The 25035-nt window shown below is 38.8% G+C and overlaps 1 protein-coding gene across 2 annotated transcripts in view; it reads left to right on the forward strand.

Annotated features, from left to right (window-relative positions):
• The window catches only part of RPS6KA2 (ribosomal protein S6 kinase A2), a 201082-nt gene that overhangs the window by 63931 nt on the left and 112116 nt on the right, over positions 1–25035 (forward strand). Inside the window, exon 1 of one of the 2 annotated variants that reach the window (XM_070951329.1) lies at positions 2528–2626. The exons of the other annotated variant lie outside the window; for it this stretch is intronic. Coding sequence (XP_070807430.1) covers positions 2528–2626 — 99 coding nt within the window. Of the gene's footprint in view, positions 1–2527; positions 2627–25035 lie in introns of those variants that run through there. 2 annotated transcript variants of the gene reach the window in all.

Consider the following 25035-nt stretch of genomic DNA (forward strand, 5'->3'; position numbering starts at 1 on the left):
GCTTTTCAAAGCATTAGAAAAAATGCTTTGAAAAGTAAAAAAAAAAAAAAAAAAAGTTGGCCACGCCCACCCAGTCACATTACCCCCACCACCAAGCCACGCCCACAGAACCGGTAGTAACAAATTTTACATTTCACCCCTGGTGCACACCAAATGCACACTTCACACGGAAAAAGGAGGCTTTAAGAAGGTAAGTAGAACAGCGAGGGGGGGACAGCTATGCCGCGCGATTTAGATTCACTAGAAAGCAGGATTTCCTGCTTTCTAGTGAATATAAATCGCGCGGCACAGATGATTGTTGGAAATACCGGTTTGATTGAACCGGTAGCATTTTTTTACTACCAGTTCGCCCAAACTGGTAGTTTTTATTACTACCGGTTCGCCCAAACTGATGCATTTCATTCCTGATTTGAAGGAAATAAGTACCTCAGAAGTAGTTAAGTTATTTTGGCAACCAAGAGCCCAGACCCATTAGTTTACTGGTCCCCTGCAGACCGAAATGCTTATGAATCTAGCCACAGAAATAGCCACGGGAAGATTCCATTAGCTTATTAGATAAAAACATATATAAATGATTAATATCACATATGCTTCTCAGTTCTGTTTATGGAGATGTTCGCTCACATTCTTAGGCCTTCTAAAGGATATCTTTGTTGGTAAACATTTTTATTCCACATTACAGCATCGTAGGATTACAAGTAGGTACTTCTTTACATTTTTAAAATCATTGGGGCATACATTATATGAGAGCCAGTTTGGTTTACGGGTAGTCCTTGACTTTCAACCAATCATTTAATGACCATTTGAAGTTACAATGGCATTGCAAATAATGACTTATGACCGTTCCTTGTACTTACAATTATCACAGCATCCCCATGGCCATCTGGTCAATATTTGGGCATCTGGCAACCAGCATATTTTTATCATGATTGCATTGTCCAGGTTCATATGATTACCATTTGCGACTATCCCAGCCGGCTTCCTGCAAGCAAGATTAATGGGGGAAGCCAGATTTGCTTAATGATCATGTGATTCACTTAACAAAAGCAGTGATTTGCTTAACAAAAAAAAAGTTGTATAATCGGACGCAACTCACTTAATGACTGTCTTGCTTAGCAACGGAATTTCTGGTCCTAATTGTCATTGTAAGTCAAGAACTATCTGTAATGGTTAAGGCCCCAGGCTGAAAACCAGGAGACTGTGAGTTCTAGTCCTGCCTGAGGCTAGCTAGGTGACTATGGGCCAGTCTCCTCTCAACCCTAGGAAGAAAGCAAGATCACTTCTGAAATCTTGCCAAGACTGCAGGGGTTTGTGCAGGTACGCACCAATAGTTAAAACTGGTTAACTCCACAGGAATTAACATTGACCCAAAGTCAGATAAATGTTGCCTAGTTCTTGACACTGGGATTCTAATACGATGTTATGCACTTGCAAACAAAAGAAAACTTTGACTTTGTATAAATATACAAAAGGATGAAGGCTATTGCTTAGCGCATTATAAGCCGCCCTGAGTCTCCGGAGAAGGGCGGCATATAAATCAAATTAAAAAAAAAAAAAGATGCATGTATTCTTTTAACCATAGAAAAGTTTGGCCCTGGCTCTGTCTTCCCCAGCCCTGGTGTGCATTATTATACTACATTAGGGGCAACTTTCAGCCAGCTTGGAGAACGGCTGGGTTAAAACCAGAGATTGTAGGAACTGTAGTCCAACTCAGCAGGAAGGCATCCGTGGGAACATTGGGTTCTATATCTAAATTTAATAATTTACTGCATTTGACTGAAAGGTCTGAAGGCTCCGATCTGCGTTGAAAGTCTGAAAAAGTGAGACGTCCGACGGAGCAGCGGCAGTGAAAAAAAAAGACTTGGGAAGCAGCTTGGGGCGGTAGCGGCCTGCCTGCCTGCAGGATCTCCCAGGAGAATCTCCTTTGTGAGAGCTCATCGCTTCCCAGGCCAAGATAATTATAGCTCTCTCCGCGCTGCAGTTCCCAACCCACGTCGAGCCGGAGAGCGGCAACGGGGCGCTCCCTTCTATCGCGCGATCCCAGAAGCCAGGAAACTGACCGGCTGCTTAGCGAGGGACGCCAAAGACAAGCCCGGTCCTGTGCTCCTGAAGCGGCTCCTCTAACCTTCCCTCGCCTCTCTGCGGGGCTAAGAGCGCTCGGAGGAGATCTCGCTGGACAAACCAGCGGCTTCTGCAGGCGGGAAAAGCCGGCTCCGATTGGCCGTTGAGAGGACCGAGGCGAGCGGAGGGGGGTGAGGGTGGTGGAGCAGAAGGCGGAGAGGAAGAGAGTTGGGCTCGCATGCAGCGATGAAATGTAAACACGGGCGGGGGAAAGAGCCGCTCCGGCCAGTAAGTTGATCGCCCCACGCCTCCTTTGCTTGGCGAAGGCTGGCTCGGCGGGGCTCCGCTCGCCCCGGGACCGGATGAATTCGCCAAAGGACCGCGGCCAGCTCAGGGAGAAGACGCGCCCTCTTCCTTCCCTTCCTCGGATGGCTTTAACGCTTGGGGCGAACGGCTTGCCCTAGCGATGGAAACGAACATGAAGAAGTTCACGGTGCGCAGGTTTTTCTCGGTCTATCTCCGCAAGAAATCGCGCTCCAAGAGCTCCAGTCTCGGGCGCTTTGAGGTAAATGCTGCCGGGGCTGAGGATGTGCCTTCGCCTGGGGTGGGGTGGGATGGGGGGAGGAGGAGGGGGGGTGTTGTCTGACAAATCCTCCAGGGGGCTTTACAAGTTCTAGGTACCTTGCCTTCTTCATTCCTTTTTTTTTTTTTTAAAGAGAAAAAAATTGTATCAGCTACTTATTTCTGCAAGTAAATTATCTCAATCGGATGGGATATTTTTTTTGGTCAGAGGGATCCTTAATACTAGCCTCTCAGATAACCCTTGAAGGTAAAATCAGTAAAATAGAGGCTGGGGAGAGCCCTCTTCTCCATCCCTTCATGCTTGCCACGATTTTATCTCCGCAGCATCCTTGCAGGCTCTTGAGTGCGTGGCCCAAGGGCACCTCGTGGCTCAGCGAAGGTAGCTCTGCTCTGGGATCCTTATCCGGGAATCGCCTTATCCCCCCCACACGCAGCTGTTTCATCCTGCCTAGGCTTCTCTGTTCCTGAAGGAAAGTGGTCTTTGTAAGGGAGTTAGTTCAAATAGAAATGTTTCCTTCTGGTGACATGAAGGCTCGTGCGCACTTTGCGGAAGTCTTTGAAACTGATGTCGGGGTTATTTTTTTTAAACTTGGAGCAAAGGATTCGTTTGACTGCCCTTTCCTTTACTACTACAGCAAAAGAATTAAATGGGAATGTTTGGGGAAGCAACTCTTAGGGTTTAAATATTAACTGGTTAATTTTTCTGCTTAGAATGAAAAGCATTTGAGAGTTTTGAATGTTGAAACATACTCTGGAAGCAGCCTGGTCCCTGTGGGGGGCAGTTGCCTTGGCCTCTAAAAAGACATTGACACAATCCAATGACAGCCCTCATCTGGGTGATTTTGGATCCTGTGAGTTTTATGGCAAACTGGTACAAGTTTTATTGTGTTGATGATGATGGAATAGAATCTGATGCCAAACCCTGCAAAGCTTTCAGTTCAGGATGGGCCATCAAAAGTCAGTTTATTCTAATCATCCCTTCTGAGTATGCAAAAAGTTGCTGTCTGATAGCAAAATATTTTTCATTCCTGCTCTAAAGTGAGTTCAGCTGGTTCAACAGCACTTGAACTTTGATTAGTGTGTATAAGATTGTTGCAGCCTTAAACAGGTTTCCTCTTCAGTTCTTGTTGTTCTAACTTCCAAGTATTGTACTGCAGTCCAATATATTGTGTATAACTTTAAAGAGATATTCTTATTGTATTGCCACTTCATTGCTGATTGATAGATGCAGGCAACCTTTGCAAATATCTATATTCAGCCCGTGGAATATATTTATTTCATCTCAAGATGGAACTGATCTTTAAAAAAGGTTAACAGTTGAGGGGGAAAATATGACTGTCAAAAAGGAACATTAAGTAAGCACATCTGTACATAGGAAAGAGTTGGTATGTTTCCGCAACTTTTTTTCTTGGTTCTCTTTTCTGTTCTTTCACTAATGATATGTTAATTAATTCAAATTTATATTCAGTTGTCCCTTTTCCCACCATTTTTATATCATCAATGTTGATCCAACATCATTAATGAGGATCAGAATATTCTTGAAAAGTATTCAAATTATTTTAAATGAAAGGAGATTATGAAGCTAAGGGAGTTTTTTTAACCATTTTTTGGATCGTATCCAACTGATTTAAATAATTTCAAGTTATTTTCTACAGAAGTGTTATGTATATCTTTTTTTAATTGTTGATGTTAGCAATAGATCTGTGGCTAATAATACTTTTCTTTTTTGATTAGAGGAATATGAGAGCACTTTGCCAAGTCTTACTTGCCCAAACTGTCAAGGTTTAAACCCATGTCATGTGAGGTTTCACCAGGTTGCTTTTTATTAAGAAAGCCTACTTATATTTTCTCCAATGTAGTATTCCCCAGATGTGTGGAGTAAACTGCCGTAATTTCCCAAAATCACATTGACTGGATTGTGGGATTATAATTCAACATATCTAGAAGATATATGATTAGGAAAGATTAACATACTTTAGATATTCACAGCAAGCTGAATATCAACTAAAATTGTAGTGAGAATGCTGTAGTTTACGAAAGATAATTGCAGATAAATCAAAGAGCTCTTTCTATTTTATATTGCTGCTTAGATACACATTCTTATAATACCAATTGGCCATAACTGTCTATTGATTTTCAGAATTTGGATATAATTTGCTTGCAAGTTTTCACATTGGGATGGCTCTGGTTCCATATTTATTCCTATAGAGATCTGGAGTATGTAAAATCAAGATGTGGTTAGCAATGCAAGCCTGTGCAAGTCTCTTGGAAAATAAATCCAGTCTTTCAGTAGAGTATTTATTCAAGCTTCCTGAACATTGTTTTTCCGAGCTTCTGTAGCATGGTGCCCAAAGTCATAGTTTAAATCAGACCACTAAGACAAAAGAAAATGGCACTATTTCCTGTACTAGAATCCTTCAGTTTTAATTATCCTGCAGCTTGGCCTGAATAGAAAGTAAGATTTGTTTTCTTTCAGTGAGATTCACAATTCTATAAAGAAAAAGGAAGAGTACTGATATACGTTGTTGTTTATACTGTAGGGGAACACATTCAGCACAATTTATAAATCCTTTATTCTTGCTGAAGGATAAAGACAGGACTATGGGAATGCTATGACCATTTAATCTCCAATAAGAAGGTGGCTTAATAAATGCTTCTGTCAAAAGAGCTCAAAAGCTAAATAAACTATGAAATCATTCATTAGTGTCTCAAAGGCTTATATCCTGTGAATTTGCCCAGAAATTATCAGCAAAAAGGTTTTTCCTAGAAGGATGCATTTAATAAAGGACCAAGGCCATAGGGATGACACGGCAATCTGAACAGATAAAAAAAAAAAAAGGCCATGATCAATCCAGGAATTATCTGGAGAAGGTCATTTCGATTCCACAAAGATGTTGGAGCAGCCATTTTGAAAAGGTCAAAAGCAATATAAAACATGACTCTGTGAAACCTTGGCTGGATCTTTAAGAACAACTCTGCAGGGGGAAAAAATAAGAGTCCTTCTATAGCATACCATTGTCCAAGATTGATAATGTTACTGGAATTTGCATTGCAACATGAACACACTTCAACAATTATTTATTTATATATACATACACACACATACAGTACACACTTTCTGTGATGAATTGTATTTGGGTGGGGCAAGAAGAGATCAGAGATCTACTTTGAATTTGGTTTCATTTGTATTATAAATACATTGACCTGCCCTGAAGTAAGTGTAATTTTTTTGTGGGGCAGAAGTTAATTTACGTATGTATTGAAGAGGTGGTGTTGTCATTAAGCAACTCAAGATGGAATTACAAGAGCCATTAGACATGCATAAAACCCAAATTCTTTCACAAAATCAAAGCAATATTCCATTTTGCCATTTAATAAGTAACATATTTAATATAAATATTGATATGTAGCCAAATTTTATTCAGATTGATATGTAGTTGAGTCTTATTCAGATTGATAAAACTCAAGGTGCTATAGTCCAATGTGGATACTTATCCCAAAAGGAATACTGTATAAGAGAAACAACGATCTAATTAAAATGCAAGTATTATACCAATAAACACATCCATTTATCAGCCACATGTTGCATCTTGTTGTGACATATTCTACCTCATACCCTATTGAGTTTTGGATATTTACCAACAAACCAAATATGAACAGAAGCAACTTATGTTCCTCATTTACGTCATAACTTTGATAATCTCTTTAATTCATGGGGCAGCTGCATGAATAGGATTACTGAACCATACTGAAAAAGAGTAAGAAAAATAGGAGCATTTAGAAACTCTAATCTTCTAAACAAAGATAGTAAAAATGTAAAAAAGGATGGGATATTCCTGGTTAAAGTAATGTTATATATAGTACTGAGTTCCAAGCAAAGTTTTTTTTTTAAAAAAAAGCAAACAAACAATGCTGCCAGATAATAAGCATGTAACACCAAATCCATACATTAATTTGGAAACCAGAAAATACTTTTTAAAATTTTAATAAGAATGTTATCTACTTGTTTTAGCACCAAATTTGTTCTTTGGAGTGTAATAAAACAACAATTTTGCTATGGCAAACTTTTCACCCCCTCATTTCTTACATGGCCAATAAGACAATTACACCACTGATTATTTATAATCTGTTTAACTGTAATGCAAAAACTGATTTGAGAATAATAAATATTGTTAAAAGGTTCTTTGTTAGCAACACTCCCATTCCACATTTCATCTCACAACCAATGTAGGATTAATACAATATATGAAGTAAACCTCAAGAATTACAATTCAAATTAATGTACTGTTCAATTAATCACAAATGAAGGCAAATATACGTGTCCCAGGATAATGTTGCAGGATCCAATCTGAGTCGGTTACTAGGACCAGTGTTTTATCTTCTAAGCTTTCGAATTTGTGCTGGAACTTGTCCCATCCTCAGGGAATTTCTCATTTTCCAGGATATGTCTTAATCTTATTTTTAATCTGGAAGAGAATTCATACTAAGCACAGATATTAAGGATAACAGAATCTTATTTGCAGTGAACCACTGTTTTGTCCCCCTGTTTCTCCTTTCTCACTGCAGAGAAAACATTTCACCACTTGAGAAATTTTATTTTTTTAAAAAAAAAATTCCTTGAAGAATTATTATCTATATCAAAGAGGCAGAATTCATGAGTGGCTTAGGATCTGTCTGTCTGGATCCCAAAATGAGCAAGGCTAATGTTAACTAATCATGTTTTGCTTTTACATAGGAACAATCCATGTTGCATTATGAGCTTGAGTCATTTTGTATGTATTTGCAATTGCTGCCAGTTTGAGAGGGAAAGAAAAGTTTTTGGAAGGAGTACAACAAAGAAGGTGCAAGAGATATCATGGATTGCTTCTTGTATAAAACTTATTGAAGAATTTGCCCAATAAAATCAGATCAAAGAACTGAAAATATATGTGGGGTTTATAGCTATGGACTTGAAGAATAATTTTTAAAACTGCTATATAACCAAGGAATTCTTATATCAGCCTTTGCTTTGTTGATCTCTTAGGTTAGGCTGTACATCAAGGGGAAACTCCTTGCCTCGTGTAATATTAACATACAACATTGGCAGACCATATATGTTTAAAGAAGAGCTGTGATTTGAATGGATGTAATTATTGCAGATACTTGGCCACCTAATGAGAAGGAAGGACTCACTGAAGAAGAGCCTAATGCTGGGAACGATTGAGGGCAAAAGAAGGGGATGACGGAGAACGAGGTGGCTGGATGGAGTCACTGAAGGCGTAGGCGTGAGATTAAATGGACTCTGGGGGATGGTAGAGGACAGGAAGGCCTGGAGGAACATTGTCCATGGGGTTGTGATAGGTCAGACACAACTTCATGACTAACAACAACAACAATTATTGCAGAACCCTAACTAGATTCTGGTCTAGTTCCAAGGTTTCTGGCATAGATTACAGGATTGCAATCTAGACAGGATTTCAAATTCTCCAAGGCACTCTTGCCATTCTCAGAAGTTAATGAGGTCTGTTTTGGGCTTTTGCAATGGGAAGTGACTTTTAGAAAATCTATTTCAGTCAAGCTAAGGAATGGGAAGACTGCTGCTAACCTCCTTTTCAAAAGTGCTTGACGGATTGCTGGTGCTTAGAAAAATGTTAGAAAAGTTAGTGACAATGCACGTCAATGTCTCTCTTGCAATGCTAGCAAAATAAATAGGTTAAAATCTGGTAGACCTGGGGTTTTTCAATCTAGTAGATATAGTCCTGTGAACATAAAAAGTAGTAGCCAGATTAAATTAACAATAGCTAAAATATTACCGCTTCCTTCTTGCATAAGGTAAGTGGTTAAGAGGCCTACAAAGGTCATAACACATGTGTTGAATTTGACATAGCTCCATTGCACTGTCAAAAATTAAATTAAATTAAAATTAAACAATAATTATATAATGTTTTCTATTTGTTAGATAAAAAGTGTCCTGCATAGAGTACAAGCTGAAAAGTATGTTGTTAAAGAGTGCAGCATTATTACAATGCTATATACTATGTTAGTAATGATAATGACATTTGGTATCATACTGCATTTGTGGTGGCTTTGCTTTTGGGCCCAGTGCAGGACAATATTTTAATTCTTTTTTTTTTTTTACACAAAAAAGCATGCCCAGGCTTGTTTAACAAATAGACAGAGAGCTTGGATGACTCACAAGTGCCTGTGTAAGTCAGAAATTAACCATTAGCTGGGGAAAGTAGTTCAGTACTTTGGCTCGTCAAATAAGCAGAGGTGGCAGTCGGGCAAATGCTAGAATTGATTCAAGAGAAGAATAAGTTTATCACCTCTGTCATATGTTTATGATAGTTCAGGGTTTATAACATTAATCTTTCTCTAGTGATAAGATGAGATAGATAGGAGCTGGCTTGACTTATAATTAGTAGGCTCAATAGAATTACCAGGAGCAGGAAGCATCTTCAATCTTTACCCTAAAGGTATCCTTGCAAGGGATGCGGTGGCTCAATGGCTAAGACACTGAGCTTGTCAATCGAAAGGTCGGCAGTTCAGCGTTTCGAATCCCTAGTGCTGTGTAACGGGGTGAGCTCCCATTACTTCTCCCAGCTTCTGTCAACCTAGCAGTTTGAAAGCACGTAAAAAATGCAAGTAGAAAAATACGGATCACCTTTGGTGGGAAGGTAACAGCGTTCCATGTGCCTTTGGCATTTAGTCATGCCGGACACATGACCATGGAGACATCTTCGGACAGCGCTGGCTCTTCGGCTTTGAAACGGAGATGAGCACCGTCCCCTAGAGTCGGGAACGACTAGTACATATGTGCAAGGGGAACCTTTACCTTTAAAGGTATCCTTAAGTTGCTCTCTTTCATTTATGTAAATGTTTGCCATGTCTTGTAAGCAGAAGAGTGAACACTGCATTTGGAAAGATTGTGGTGTGATTTAGCCATCCCCAAATAGATTTCTAAATTTATGCAAAAGCAAGTTTTTTTTAACTCAAAAAACAGATGCAGTAGATGCCACCATAGGTTTTTTTTTTTTTTTTTTGCCAAAGACGAAAAGGGAGAAGAAAGGTACAGAAATCTATTGCTAGCAAACATGGATTGAATTGTTCCATTTTTTTTAACAATGCAAGTATGAAGCCTATGATTGATAGAAAAAGCTTTTAGAAGTTGAAAAACAATAGAGACATTGTGTTTACATAACCAAGAGTCAACTTCAGGTGTTGCAAAATGTAGAGCAAATGTATTTCAACTATGACCTTGATTTTTTTTTCTCAATAAAATAAACTTTGCTTAGGGAGAGAAAATGATGCTTAGACCAGTTAGATGTAATCTCTGAAACAAATCTTTTCAAAATATTTTCTTTTATGCATCATAAGATACAAATAAAAAAGTTATTCATCCCACCATCACAACAGGCACTGCTTACAACTGTTTTATTTTCTTCTAGATCTTTGATCACTTGAAATAATGGTGATGTCCACTGGTGGTGGACATCACCAATGGTGTCCACTGATGGGCAGGCCAGTAGAAATACATTGGCAATAACAGTATTGTGGTGTTGTGATGCAAACTTTCACACACACGCCTTTTTTGTGCATTGTGATTGTAAGAAGAAATATCCTTCTGGGTTCAGCTCCAAGTGGTAAAAAAGACACTGGAAACATGGAGAGTGCTGCTTGGAAAGATGGTTTAATGGTGGACAGGATCACATGGTTTGAGTTCCTGAACAGAAAAGGGGCGAGATGCTGCGAGTCTCTGGGCCTTATGCCCTCTCTGGCTTTGGACTTCCTGGGGCCCAGAAAGAGTATCCTGATTGGTTGTCAGACTCCCAGGGGGTGGGGGTCTTAGCTAGCCTTGCTGGCTGATGTAATCTTCCCAGGTGCCATGTGGTGAGTTTCTCTTGCTAGATGGGTCCTATTGTGTGGCAGATGATGGTCCTTTGACAAAGGATTAGGTTTCTGCCTCTGGCCCATTGACAAAAGGGGGGGGGGAGGCAGGAAGGCAGGAGCTGCTTTGTCTTTAAAACATGTTTCTCCATTTCTCATCCAGGGAAATATATTCTGCCTTTTTAATATTTTCTAAAATATTTCATTCTTAGGAAAGGGGTGGGTGCTAACTTCCTACTGTGATATTGCACATACTCCGAAGGGGCAAAGTCTACAACACAACCCTGCAACACGGCTTTTGTCACTCTTGAGTGCCTACAAATGCCATTGGATCAGCTCATCTAGGTCTATAACACTCCATAGACTTAGAATATACTTGGAGAAGAACCCGCTTTGCTGAAATTGAAAAGTATGCAAGCTCCTAACAAGAGACATTTTATTTATAGAGAAACAGAGCATGTATAGTATAGCCTTTATTGTCATTGTACATCATGTATACAACGAAATTGGTTTTAGCCTCACTGGTGCAATCCATGACCAAAAATACAAACAATATAAATAGTATAAAGACTAATCCCTATGCAAGCAATTAGGGAGTAAAAAGAAAAACTAGTCATACATTTCCATGTGTGTGTGGAGTGATTGTGTTTAAGAGTTTGAGAGCCCAAGGATAGAAACTATTTTTAAATCTATTTGTTCGGTTGGCTATGCTTCAATGTCTTCTGCCCGATGGTAGAAGTGTGAAGAGACACTGACCAAGGTGTGAATCATCTCTTGAGTATCATCCTTAATCTGCTAAAGCAGCGAGACCTGGTGATGTCATCCAATGGTATTAGAGGGTAACCAATGGTTTCTTGTGCCGAATTGATCACTCTCTGTAGTGCCTTCCTGTCCGCAGCAGTTAAACCAGCGTACCATACTGTAATGCAATATGTGAGGACACTTTCTTTCGTGGACCAATAGAAAGAGGTCATCAGCCGTTGTTCTACCTGATTTTTTTCGCAGGACTCTAAGGAAATGAAGTCTGTCTCTGTGAGATGTCCTCACCTTGAAGCTTCACAGCCTACTTGTGAGGCTCTCTCTCCTGTCAGAGCTCAGATAATTGATCTTTACTCATCCAGTTATCTATTAGAATAGTATATATATGTAGTCCACTTCCTTTAAGCTCTCAGAACAGAGAGAGAAAGTGTTACACTATATCATGCCTCTCTTTAGAGGTTTTTCCCAAAGACAAATTCCTTGTGTGTCCAATCAGACTTGGCCAATAAAGAATTCTATTACCCCTTTTTTTTACACAATGGGTAAAATTCTGTAATATTTTCACTGACATTTGAGTTACTATAAGGCACCATATGCCCAGGTTTGTACTATTGATACAAATAATCTTATTAGTATCTCTCATCCACTTGCAAGAAGATTGGTAGAAGTCATGGTAAACACAAAAATATGACATAATGTAACCTCTGCATCTTTCTGCTCTGGAAACTTATGGGAAGGTGGACAGTAAATGCTATTTATAGTTGTCCAAGTGCAAAGATCCATGAGTTCCCGGTAGAGAGTTTGAACCCCAATGAATAACACATAGCAACTCATATCTGAGGAATTCCATCCAGTCAAATGATGATTTCTGGTAATCAGTTTAACTCTGCCAATTGCTGAGCCCAAATTATAGGTTAACTCCTCCATAGCTTTCACTAAAACTCAGAGGACAGAGAAATAGAAGATTACTTGTTTTCTGATGATGATTTAACCAAACTCCTTTGATGATCTTTCCTAATAGTTATATATAAGATGTTCCCTAAGCATGGAATATGCATTCCCCGAACGTATACAGAAAATCCTACCAGTTACATCTTGAAAATTATTACGTACATAGGAATAGATACTAAGCATGTACAAGATATTTCACTGTGTAAAGTGTTTTGCATTAATAATACCATTTTCAATTTTGATACAATTGTTTTAAGTGCAAAAGAGGCTTTTTGACAATTTTGCAAGTACTTTGAGCTAAAACGGTATGCCTCTCCTTTGAAACAGAACTGAATTGAGTTCAAAACATCCCCCAAAATGTTAAGATGTTTCTTTCAAACTTAAAACAACTGTATCATATTCAGAATGAGGCATTTTTAGTTTGAAACAGTTTAAATGGGGGTGGGGGGGGGGTTCCCACCACTGATGCTCAAACCCAATTACAAAGCTGATCCAGCAAGTCACTATGCTGAAGATTTAAGGGGCAAACGTAGGGCTGCTCCCTACCTGTTTCTTTTCTAACAAAGGAACCCATTATTATTTTATTTATTTTATTAAAAAGCTAAAAAAAAAGGGGGGGGTTTCACGCCAGCCCTGCTTGATGGAAAAGAAAAGTTTTTAGGGCACGGCGAAAAACCCGGAGATCCGATATCCTTCGTATCTCCGGGGGCAAATTGTTCCAGAGGGCAGGAGCTGACACAGAGAAGGCCCTCCCCCTGGGGGTTGCCAGCCAACATTGCCTGGCTGACGGCACCATGAGGAGTCCCTCTCTGTGGGAGCGTACTGGTCGGTGGGAGGCTATCGGTGGGAGGCATTAGGCTGATAAAGGCTGTTTCATGAACCTGAATTAAAATGAATCTAAACCAGAGGTGTCAAACTCGATTTCATTGAGGGCTGCATCAGGGTTTATTTTTTATTTTTTATTTATTTTTTTATTTCTCAATTACGTATTCGATAATATATATAAGTATAAGCATGAATTGAATACACAAAATGGATACAAATAAAGGGAACATTAGGACAGGAACAGTAGGCATGAACGTTGCTGCTCTTACGCACGTCCCTTACAGACCTCGTAGAAATGGGGTGAGGTCAACAGTAGACAGTCTGGGGCCAGGATGGGCATGGCCAGGATGGGCATGGCCCACTTGACGTCATTCATGTCGGGGGTGCCTGTGGCAGCCTCCTGCAACCCTCTGCCAGCAAAAATGGAGCTCAGGAGGGCCGCCGCAGCCCTTGAAAGCTCCATTTTTGGCTGCAATGGCCTCCTGCAACCCTCTGCCAGTGAAAACAGAGCCCTGTTTTTGCTGGCAGAGATACCAGGGGCCAGTCCTTCACTGTTTCCAGGGTGGCCCCGTGGGCCAGATCTAAGCACCCTCCAGACCGGTTCCAGCCCCCAGGCCTTGAGTTTGAGTCCCCGATCTAAACATTTCATTTCATCCGAAATTGACTACACTATCCCCAATTTTGATCTCAGAGGAATCTGATAGTTTGACTATTGTAATTAAAGCTTCATGGTGGAAGTCACATTTCCCCCCCAGCAAATGGCCACACAACCTCTTTTTTCAGAGGGAGCCATTCATGTGTTCTTTTCAATTTATCATTCTTGACTAATTATAATCAAGTGTACAAGGGGTGGTATTCTTCCTCTTTCCCACTAAAAATGCCTTTTCTACATCCTCAGGCTGCATCACCTTAAATTAATCCCAGACAGGCAGACCAGATGGTGCTTTAGATGTTTCCAGTGGGAGAATATTAGGAAAAGAATCCACTTCATAGCAAATGCATGAAGGAGATTGGCTGCTTTCCCCAAAGGCATGAAAAAAACCTGCCCTGGAGCAGACAGTGTTTCCTCTTTCAAAATAATAATGCAACGAATGAACGAATAATTACACCAAGGGTCATCCTGTTTTTTTGAAAAAGGAAACCCCAGAGTGTAACATGAATCAAAAAGGAGACCGGTTTTCTATTTTATGGTGAATGGATTTGTAATTTCAGCTAGAAAGCCATGCTGAATGGCTGAGAAACTGAACCTGCTGTGATACTTTGATTGACAGCAAAGGAAGGATGAGGTGAACAAAGCATGATTCATATGAGGCTACAATTGCATGGGAACTATTTTGTGGTGCGCTTGAATGCTGAGCTCTTGTTAGCCAGGAAAGTTATGTCGTGAAAATAGTGAGGGCCATATTTAGAACGCCTTCACATCGGAAACATGCTGGCGTATAAAAACTGCAATCTAGTTATATTTCTACATACAGTAAATCCCATATGTCAATCTATGGGTCTGTCTTTAAGACAATAAAGATGGCAGAACATTGGATGCTCTGGAATAACAAAAGGACAGTGAATAATGAAAAGACTTTAATATATATTGCCAATTTCAAGATGACTCATTTTGTTCCCAGTGAACATTGCTGTTCATTTTTTTTTTCATTCTCAGAGATTATCACACACTAAATTTTCCTTACAACTCCTTCAGTCAGGCTGTTTTGTTTTTTGAATTTTCCCATCTGCCTGGTTATTTTTTCCCCCAATACATTGACAGTGCAGGTTTATGTAGATCAGGGGTGTCAAACTCATGGCGTCATGGCAGCGTCACATGACGTATCGGGACTTTCTCCTCCTTCGCTAAATCGGGCATGGGCGTAGCCATTGCGTGATGCATCTGGCCCATGGGACAGGAGTTTGACAATCCTGATGTAGATTTAAGTGGAAAAAAACCTCTATTGTATTCAATAGAGGTTCCTCTCAAGGGTATTCAATCAGAATACAGACTCAGTTTCTTACCCAGCTCGGCCATTTACGCTTACTCTTAATGTAGCCTATGCAGTTTGAAAGGCCAAATTAAAGATGGAAGGATAGTGTGTCTTGTTATTTTGGACCCATGTCTCTGCATGTTTCTACCAATTCACCGTTTCTCTCTGTACAACTCCTTTCCATTCTGTACCTTCTGAAAATGTTATAGTTAATTCTGTGGTTTATTCCCTCATTTTACAAAAGTATGATCATCTTGTCTGCATAGTTAGGCAATTGCATATGAAAATGTTTGCTGCAGTAAATGAAATATGTGCAAGGCAGCTTTTAAAAAACAGTTTAATTCTTTCAAGGCAAGCAAAAGTAAGTATTTCATAAGTATGCTGTACATTGCCCAGATTCTAGAATAAATAGATAGAAGGCAAGATTCTAATTTATAGCTATATACTCATTTGAAAAAACCTTTACAAATGTTATCAAAGCGTGTCTTACTCTTAAACTACCATTTATTTAAAGAGACAATGACAGAATGTTGTATGCAGCATTTCAATCACATTACATTAGCTGAAAATAATTGCTGTATTACACTGTGTTCCTTTTGTTCATGATAGGCCAAATTAATGATGGGATCTTTTTCTCTGATTTTTTTTCCTTTCTGGATGCTACAAATGAGAATACTAATTATTCTTCATTAAAAAGTCTTTTATAATTCTTCATTTCTTTACAGTTTCTTTGGTATCAATATTCTGCATATTTATTTTGAAATAACTCAGTGGATTCAATAGGATTTCCCCCCCAAACCCTCTACAAAAGAATGAAGCTACTTGGGATTGTTGTTATTTTTTTTACATACTGTAGCAATTAGAAACTTATGTTTCACTTTTCTCTGTATTTCTCCCCTTTTCAATTTTAACATAATACCCTTATCCATGGTTTTTTAAAGTGTGTTTGGGTGTATGTGAGATAACTCTAATAAATTATCTTGTGTGTAGTATGAGGTAAGAGCCATAAGGCCCTTTAGATGGAACTCCTGAAACATCTCAGTTTGCAGTTGTCAATAGGTGGTATGATTTTCTGATATTTTGTGGTTTGACCATTAAATTATATTCGCATAATTTTTAAAACAAAGAAAAATTGTTCAGCGGCTTCACAAATTTTATATTACTGTCTCTTCCACTATGGTTCTTAGTCCCTGAAGTAGACAACCATCCAAAAGATTCCCACGTCTTGCATAATCACTTGCACATTGCAGTAATCTTAGACTTAGAACAAAAGCATTTCCCAAATATAACCTTGTATTTTTATTTATTTATTAGATTTTTATCCCACTTTTATTACTGTTTATAAGTAACTCAAGGTGGTGAACATATCTAATACTCCTTCCTCCTCTTTTTCTCCACAATAACAAACTTGGTTGGTGAGCTGAATTGGGCTGAGGGAGAGTGACAGGCCCAAATCACCCAACCAGCTTTCATTCCCAAGGTGGGACTAGAATTCACAGTCTCCTGGTTTCTATTTGTTGTTGTTGTTAGTTGCGAAGTCATGTCCAATCCATCGCGACCCCATGGACAACATTCCTCCAGGCCTTCCTGTCCTCTACCATCCTCTGGAGTCCATTTAAGCTCACGCCTACTGCTTCAGTGACTCCAGCCAGCCACCTCGTTCTCTGTTGTCCCGTTCTTCTTTTGCCCTCAATCGTTCCCAGCATTAGGCTCTTCTCCAGTGAGTCCTTCCTTCTCATTAGGTGGCCAAAGTATTTGAGTTTCATCTTCAGGATCTGGCCTTCTAAAGAGCAGTCAGGGTTGATCTCCTCTAGGACTGACCGGTTTGATCACCTTGCAGCCCAAGGGACTCGCAGGAGTCTTCTCCAGCACCATTTATACCATCACCTTAACAACTACGTCAAACTGGCTCTCAGAGAGTATGGTCCTCTACTTAAAGATTTACAGAGTGAGAGAGTGTCTTCCTACAAAGATTACACCATTATTGAATTCTTACCTTTTTTTTAGTTTTTAAAAATCTGCTTGGTGTTTATAAAGTGCAGTAGAAAATAAGATACATACAGTAGTTGTTACAATCATACTCCACTGGATTGTCTCAAAAGTTCTGTCTCTGCATATCCAGCTTGTTAAATCAACCAAAGGTTTTACGGAATGAAATATACATTGGGATCTTTTAAGGAAGTCTCCACTGCTGGATCGGATATACTAAATATATTCTAAATCAGTGATTTTCAACCTTGGCAACTTTAAGATGCGCAGTCTTCAACTCCAAGCATTCCCCAAACGATAGGCATGGTTAAGGAATTCTGGAAGTTGAAGTCCACACATCTTAAAGTTACCAAGTTGAGAAACACTGATCTATATCATTATCCATGGAAGAGGAGTTGGAATCTCTGACTATTCATTTTAAATATGATTCTCTGAACTAAACTGGATCATTGCTAGATTTGCTTACACTGTTAACATCATTATCGGTTTACTCCTTACCTTTTATTATTTATTTATTTATTCATTCAATTTATATGCCGCCCTTCTCTAGAGACTCAGGGCGGCTTACAATGTGTTAAGCAATAGCCTTCATACTTTTGTATATACCTGCTTAGTAGGGCTTTCGGCCCCCCCTAAGTGGTGTTCTTTTTTATACAAAGTCACCTTATTGCCCCCACAATCTGGGTCCTCATTTTACCTACCTCGGAAGGATGGAAGGCTGAGTCAACCTTGAGCCTGGTGAGATTCGAACTTGCAGTAATTGCAGGCAGCTGGTGTTACTTAACAGTACTATAGTCTGCTGCACCACCAAGGCTCTTAAATTTTGCAGGACTTTCTGCCTGAAGGAAGATAAATGGCTATTAAAAGTGACCAACTCTCTTTAAAAAATCTACAGTTGTTTTACCTGTTTTCCCTGAATCACCCTGTTTCACACAATCTTTTTACTCCTCTTTCTGGGCTGACATGTATATTTGCCATAGAATAAACAATAGAGACTGAGAGTGAAAAGTTGTTGAATGGCTCCTCCCTACAGACATCTTAACTGCATTCGCTAATAGCTGATATCATGTAAGTGAACCCCTTTTGCGACATTCTTACGGATTACATGAAATACCCCAATGAATGCATTCCAATTTGATCTCTTTGCATGTGTTCACTAATACACTGGAACTAAGAGTGCTAGCATGCCATTTTAATCAGGGTATTTGAAAGTGATCATCAGGTTTTTGGCAGGAACTGTCATGAAACCCACCCATGGCTGGATTGAATCCAGTGCTCTAATGGTGGTTAAACCACTGTAGCTTTTTCCTGAGATGTTTTTATTTCACGGTGGAGAGGGGTATTTATATATATTCATTAAATCTATATGCTGCCCATTTCCCTGATAGGGTGAGTCTTAAAATTAATTAAATGAAAATATCTGGAATGAGATGCATTTAAGACTCATACATATGAGATTTTTTTTAAAAAATTACTCTTTATAAAAAATTTTGGGTTTTATTTGCTACTTACTTTTTGTACTCTTCTCATCTTTCCAGATCCCTTGCTCAATTACAAAGGAGCTGAATGCCTGTGCATACATAGAGCTTGCTCACAATAGATTATCATTAATTTTAAGGAAAAAATAACTTCTCTTTGATAGTAATATGGAAAGGAGCTGTTCTAAGGAGCTATACTATCTGTTAAGATTTTCATGTACTTCTTAAAGATTTCCTGAAAGCATTGAGTTGCACCTGCCAGAGACATTAGGAGTATTTTGTTTATTTATTCATGTATTTATTTAAGAAATATTAATCTATAACTGACTTATTTTCTGCTCTTGCACCTATTTCTTCTTTTAATCCCACCATTTTTCTAGACTGTGCTCAGTTTTGAGCATAGTCTTCATCCTGAGACACCCAGTTGAATTTGCTCTCCGGATTTTTTTTTTAAAGGCCATTCTAGACTTACACCATAGATTTGTCTCCAAATCTAATAGGTTCTTTTTCATCTTACTTACCTGAGAGGCCAGGCAGGTAGGTTGACCTGTGACCTCAGTGCGAGAGCTTGGTAGTTTAAGATCATACAACCAAGCTATAGCTAAGAAGTAGGCTAAATGCTTGGCATGCAGAAGATCCCAGATCCCACTCGTAGCATTTCTAGGTACTGCAAGAAAAACTGCTGGATGAAACACTGCAAAGTTGCTGCAAAACCATTTCTGACAGATGGATCAGGACTGTGACTCAGCATATGGCCACTGCTGTATTCTTAGAAAGAAAACACAAAAGATTTCTAGGAACTGATTTGATTAACGTAAAATAAAGATGTCTGTGTGCAAACATTTCTCATTGCCTTTATATCACCTAAATCTATTCTTCACGTAAGTGACACTGCAATTGGATTCAAACCCTGATTTGAATGTGTTAGTGAACTAGAGGACTCTTTTTTTTAATGGGTGAGATTTGTTCCAAGTTACGATTTGTTGGGACGCGGTGGCTCAGTGGCTAAGACGCTGAGCTTGTCGATTGAAAGGTCGGAAGTTCAGTGGTTCAAATCCATAGTGTTGCGTAACGGGGTGAGCTCCCGTTACTTGTCCCAGCTTCTGCCAACCTAGCAGTTTGAAAGCACGTAAAAAATGCAACTAGAAAAATAGGGACCACCTTTGGTGGGAAGGTAACAGCATTCCGTCCACCTTTGGCATTTAGTCATGCCAGGCACATGACCACAGAGACGTCTTCAGACAGCTCTTCGGCTTTGAAATGGAGATGAGTCGGGAACGACTAGCATATATGTGCAAGGGGAACATTTATCTTTACCTTACCATTTGTTGATGTACATTTTATCTCTTATCTTTTGGGGTATTTCCTGTTCAGGGCTTTGTATATCTTATCAATTCTCTCTCATAGTTGGTGTCTTATTTAAATGGAAGACTTGAAATGTTCCTTAATGGGGAAATGTCAATTGAGTGTGTGTGTGTGTGTGTGTGAGTGTGTGTGTGTGTGTGTGTGTTTGTGAATGTATATCCATCCATCCATCCTTACTTCCAGAAAAGGTCCTGTAAATCCACTCAGTATCCAGAATAGCTAGAGTGGCATAAATGGGAATTCGTTGGGAGTAGGCCTCAATCTAGGAAGTCATGTATCAGCCTTAAGTCTTGTATTACTTTTTGTCAGCTCTCCTAGGAAAACCAAGTAGGAAACATGACTAAATGGGCTAAATCTACTTTATTGTAAAGCTGCATTGTCAGAATCTTGCAAATCTGAAGGCACAAACTTCCTCCTGCTACTTGATCCACTAGGGTGGGTCCTTTCTGCTTCCTTCTCTGTTAAGCCACTGGAGGTTCCTGCCTCTCTTGTCTGATTGTTTCCTACTTAGGACTGCAGGTCCTGGAGTACAGTATTTAGCTAGCAACAACTAGTACTGATGTTACCTAGTTTAGGTAATGAAACATCTGCAACAGAACAACCAAGCTCCAAGAAGAACACCAAGGACCCCTCATTTCAACCCTGAGCTACAAATATTCTCCTTTATTGGAACTCTCTCATTTCTGCACTGGAGAATGGCAGAACCAGCAGTCTTCAGTTTTTCAGGGATAGCAAATCTTATCTCTCTCATCGAGGAGCAAGGTGACCACTTCTAGCTAAATTTTTGATATGATGCACAGTGCACAAAAATGTGTTTCTGTTGTCTAATGTGCTGTCCATGCTTGGATTCTCAGATATCAGTCCTACATTCTTACTGAAGATATTGAGTGTCTTTTTTCAATACCTTTATTGATATTTTTAATAACTTTAATTTAATTTAATTTAATTTAATTCTTTAACAATAAAGAGTTCTGTTCTGTTCTGTTCTGTTCTGTTCTATTTGTCCTTTGAAAGAATCAACAAGTGCCGTTTCCTTTACTGGGTATTCTTTTATTTCTACCCTGCTTCTATAGTCAAGCTAAAAAAGGTACCACTATTTGCAACTTGGATTCCTGAAACACTGGTATGGAAAGCACAATAATAGAACTAGAATTCTTTAAGGGATGCCCATTCTTATAAAACCACTTGTCACTTAGGCAAGTTATTGCTCCTAAATTTGTTTTCTTGTTGGTTGAGAAGATTCCATTAAATAGCATGCAGGAAATCAGTTCATATGCTCAACCACACACGAAGGACAATTTTGTTATTATGAGAAGCCCCCAGTGCATCTTCTAAAGGTTAAATATCTTCAAGGGCAGCTCAGCTCTTGCAGACTTTAGAGACACAGTATGTTCATTTAATTAGCTTGACAGCAATATTGAAATGGTTTGTGCAATCTACAGCTGCTGAACTTCCATCCAGGCACTAAACAAGACAGTTTCTGCATTCTGTTTTTCAAGATTAGCTAAGATTACCTAGCATAATAAGCTAAATTTCTTTAGTCAAAGTGAAAAGGTTCTTCCTCCTATATAAATTCTCTTCAAGAGTTAGCCTGTGAATGTTTAAAGGGGCTGTCAGCAGATGTGGTAATTCCTGCCTCTTGGGGACATATCTGTTGGGGCAATAAAGTAATGAAGAGGGCTGTATGCATTATACCTTTAGCTTTTGTTGTGTGAATGGCTGTAGGAAGATTTACTGAAGCACTGTTTATGATGGTGGCAGTTAAGTGTGCCTTTAAGAGGTTAGATTATGATATTGTTAAGGAGCCTGGATAGCTCAACAGACAGAGCACTGTAATTTAACACCAGCTGTCTGCAATTAAAGTAAGATTGAATCTCACCAGGCTCAAGGTTGACTCAGCCTTCCATCCTTTCTAAGGTAGGTAAATTGAGGACCCAGTTTGTGGGGGCAATAAGCTGACTTTGTATAAATATACAAAAGTATGAAGGCTATCGCTTAACGCACTGTAAGCCGCCCTGAGTCTCCGGAGAAGAGCGGCATATAAATCATTTTTTTAAAAAAAATTGTTAAAAATTAATCATGGTGGATCAGACCAATGGCCTACTTAGTGCAATATCCTGTGTATCGCATTTTCTAATTAAATGCCATCAGAAAGCCCACAAATAGGATATGAAAGCAATAGCTCTCTTCTGCTGTTATGAACATTTGTGGATATAATTGGAAAAAAAGCCCATATGGCATTTTTAATCCTAATATAATGTGTGAAATGTATAGTCTTGGGTCTATAATTCATCAAGCAACATTTAGAAGCAGTAGAGTCTAGTAGTACTCAACCAATAAGTGGATTTGCAAATATGATTATGGATTTATTTTACACAGCCCAAATTATTCTGATTGAAAACCACTTCAGATTTAGTAAATAGTAACTCTGCTTTAAGGGATGTGGTGGCTCAGTGGATAAAATGCTGAGCTTGTTGATAGAAAGGTCGGCAGTTCAGCGGTTTGAATCCCTAGTGCCGCGTAACGGGGTGAGCTCCTGTTACTTGTCCCAGCTTCTGCCAACTAGCAGTTCGAAAGCATGTAAAAAATGCAAGTAGAAAAATACGGACCACCTTTGGTGGGAAGGTAACAGCGTTCCGTGCGCCTTTGGTGTAAAGCTATGCAAACACCTAATTACAGAACACCTAAAAAGTTGACTGTGAAGCTGAACAAATTTTGTACACAAAGTACTCATCCACCATTTCTGGGAGATGATGTGAGTTTTTTCTAAAATAAATGGTCATTAACAATAATTTCAAGATTGCAGTTACTAAAATATTGTTTTTTGTCTCCTTGGTAGGTGCCAGAAAGTTCTATGTTAGCCAAGTTAACTTGCAAATTGATAGTATAATAGTAACCAAGGTGCAACTCTTGTAATTATTTGAAAAAAAATTGGCTACTCAACCAACACTTATGTGGAACTGTTCAAGAGTGTTCCTTACTGATGGATGAAATTGTTATTTTGAGCACCCAGATCTAAAAGTAAAATACAGAGCGGAAATGCATTCTCTTCTAGTTATTGACAATTAGCACTATGAAAAAATGGAACCAAGATTAAATAAATAAATAAATAAAACCAACCAGCCTTAGAATTGACAATGAAGATATTAAATAGGTTCTGCCTTTTAGGATCCACCATACATAGATAGATTCTGCCTTTTAGGATCAACCATTAATAGTAAAGGAACAAACAGTCAAGAAATATATTGGTATGTTAGAATGATCTTGGAAAATGGTGGTGTGGCTAAGAGACTCAGCGAGAGGAATAGTCGAATAAGAGGCAGCCCATAGTAGGAATGTGAGTATGTCAAACATCTCAGCAGGGGTCCCCTCTAGTTTCATGGGCTGTAAAAGTAACAGGGAGACGTGTTTCAGACTTACAAGATTGATGTTAGTTTTTTGAGGTAGTCTAGAAAGAAGCAGACCTGGATGAAGTAATGCTACTTTATGGCAAAATTTGGAAGTCTGGAAGTATATTTCTCCGCTGTTCCCTTTAAAAGGCCTGGTGGCTCAGCAGACTGATAGCATTGTAATTAACACCAGCTGTCTGCAATTACTGTAAGTTCGAATCTCACCAGGATCAAGGTTGACTCAGCCTTCCATCCTTTCTAAGGTAGGTAAATTGAGGACCCAGTTTGTGGGGGCAATAAGCTGACTTTGTATAAATATACAAAAGTATGAAGGCTATTGCTTAGCGCATTGTAAGCCACCCTGAGTCTCCAGAGAAGGGCGGCATATAAATCAAATAAAAAAAAAAAACAAGAAAGCCCATCTCTCTCCTCCCCATCAGCTTTCCTAAATGGAGTTTTCAATAGCCCCCCACCTATGTCAAAAACTTTTCATTTTAAAATCCACATTTTTCTATGATTGAATCCTTCAGGATCCTTTTGAGTTCTGACTAAAGTCAATTGGAATAATCAAAAACTCAATTAGTTCCCTTTCTTATTTCAGATCTTGTTACATAAGTTCTGTTTGATGTTTTAATGGCTTACTTCACATGTCTCATCCATGCTGTGAAACACTTCATTTCCTAAATCAATATCGATAGTACGTACTGTACATTTTTCACACAGAACAGCGGGGTGAATATTGACATATTGATGTTAAATTGCTTGAGAAAATAAGCACACAAAATTTTCCAGAGAACACAGACGGGATATTACAATGCCCACATTACAAAATGCATATTCTTTTGTTCAAAAAAAGAGAAAACTTTGAAAGCAAAAGTTAAGTTCCATTTTTTTAAAAAATTAAATTGTTACATGGGATAGCATTATTAGAAAATTGTTTGGAAAATACAATCAATATTATTTACTTCCCAGACACTTTTCAAGTTCCAAAATAATTACCAATTGTGTTAAATTACTAAAATGATTGTTTTATATTTTAGAGCATTTACATTCTTCCTGACTTCTGTAATTCTAGAATTTTCTCCTATATAGAAATGTGACATTGTTTTTTCTGTAACACAATATATCTTGCCATGCCAGTCCTGTGCATTTTTCAGTGTTCAGTCATAAGAGTTTTGAATTTTGTATAGATGATAAAGATTTTAGGGGGTAGTATATATTAAGTCCAATACATTTCTAGAGCTTTAGAGAGAGAACTAGGCGTGGTGATGATGGCACCTGGCTAAAAACTGAGAGACTTGAGTTTTAGTCCCATTTTAGCCACAGAGCCAGCTGTGTGACCTTGGGCCACTCTCAGCCCTAGGAAGAAGGCAAGGGCAAACCATTGCTAAAAATGCTGCCAGGAAAACTGCAGGAACTTGTCCAGACAGTCAACAGGAATCAACATTGGCTTGAAGTCATGCCTTCTCCAAAAAATCCTAGAGCAACAAAACTGTAGAGCTCTAGCACTCTGCATGTATTTATTTGTTTGTTTGTTTGTTTGTTTGTTCTATCTATCTATCTATCTATCTATCTATCTATCTATCTATCTATCTATCTATCTTTCTATTTATCTATCTATCTATCTATCTATCTATCTATCTATCTATCTATTTATTTATTTTGTCAAGCATATATAAGATAACAGGTAAAAGTATAAACATAATTTGAATACATGAAAAGAGTAAGTAAAAAGGAATATTAGGACAGGGACGGTAGGCACGCTGCCTTCCCCACTCTTGAGATAAGCCAAAGGTT

This window comes from Pituophis catenifer, unplaced genomic scaffold (assembly GCF_029215685.1).
Source record: "Pituophis catenifer annectens isolate HBS135680 unplaced genomic scaffold, rPitCat1.0.hap2 SCAF_1, whole genome shotgun sequence".
NCBI classification, from domain to species: Eukaryota; Metazoa; Chordata; class Lepidosauria; order Squamata; family Colubridae; genus Pituophis; species Pituophis catenifer.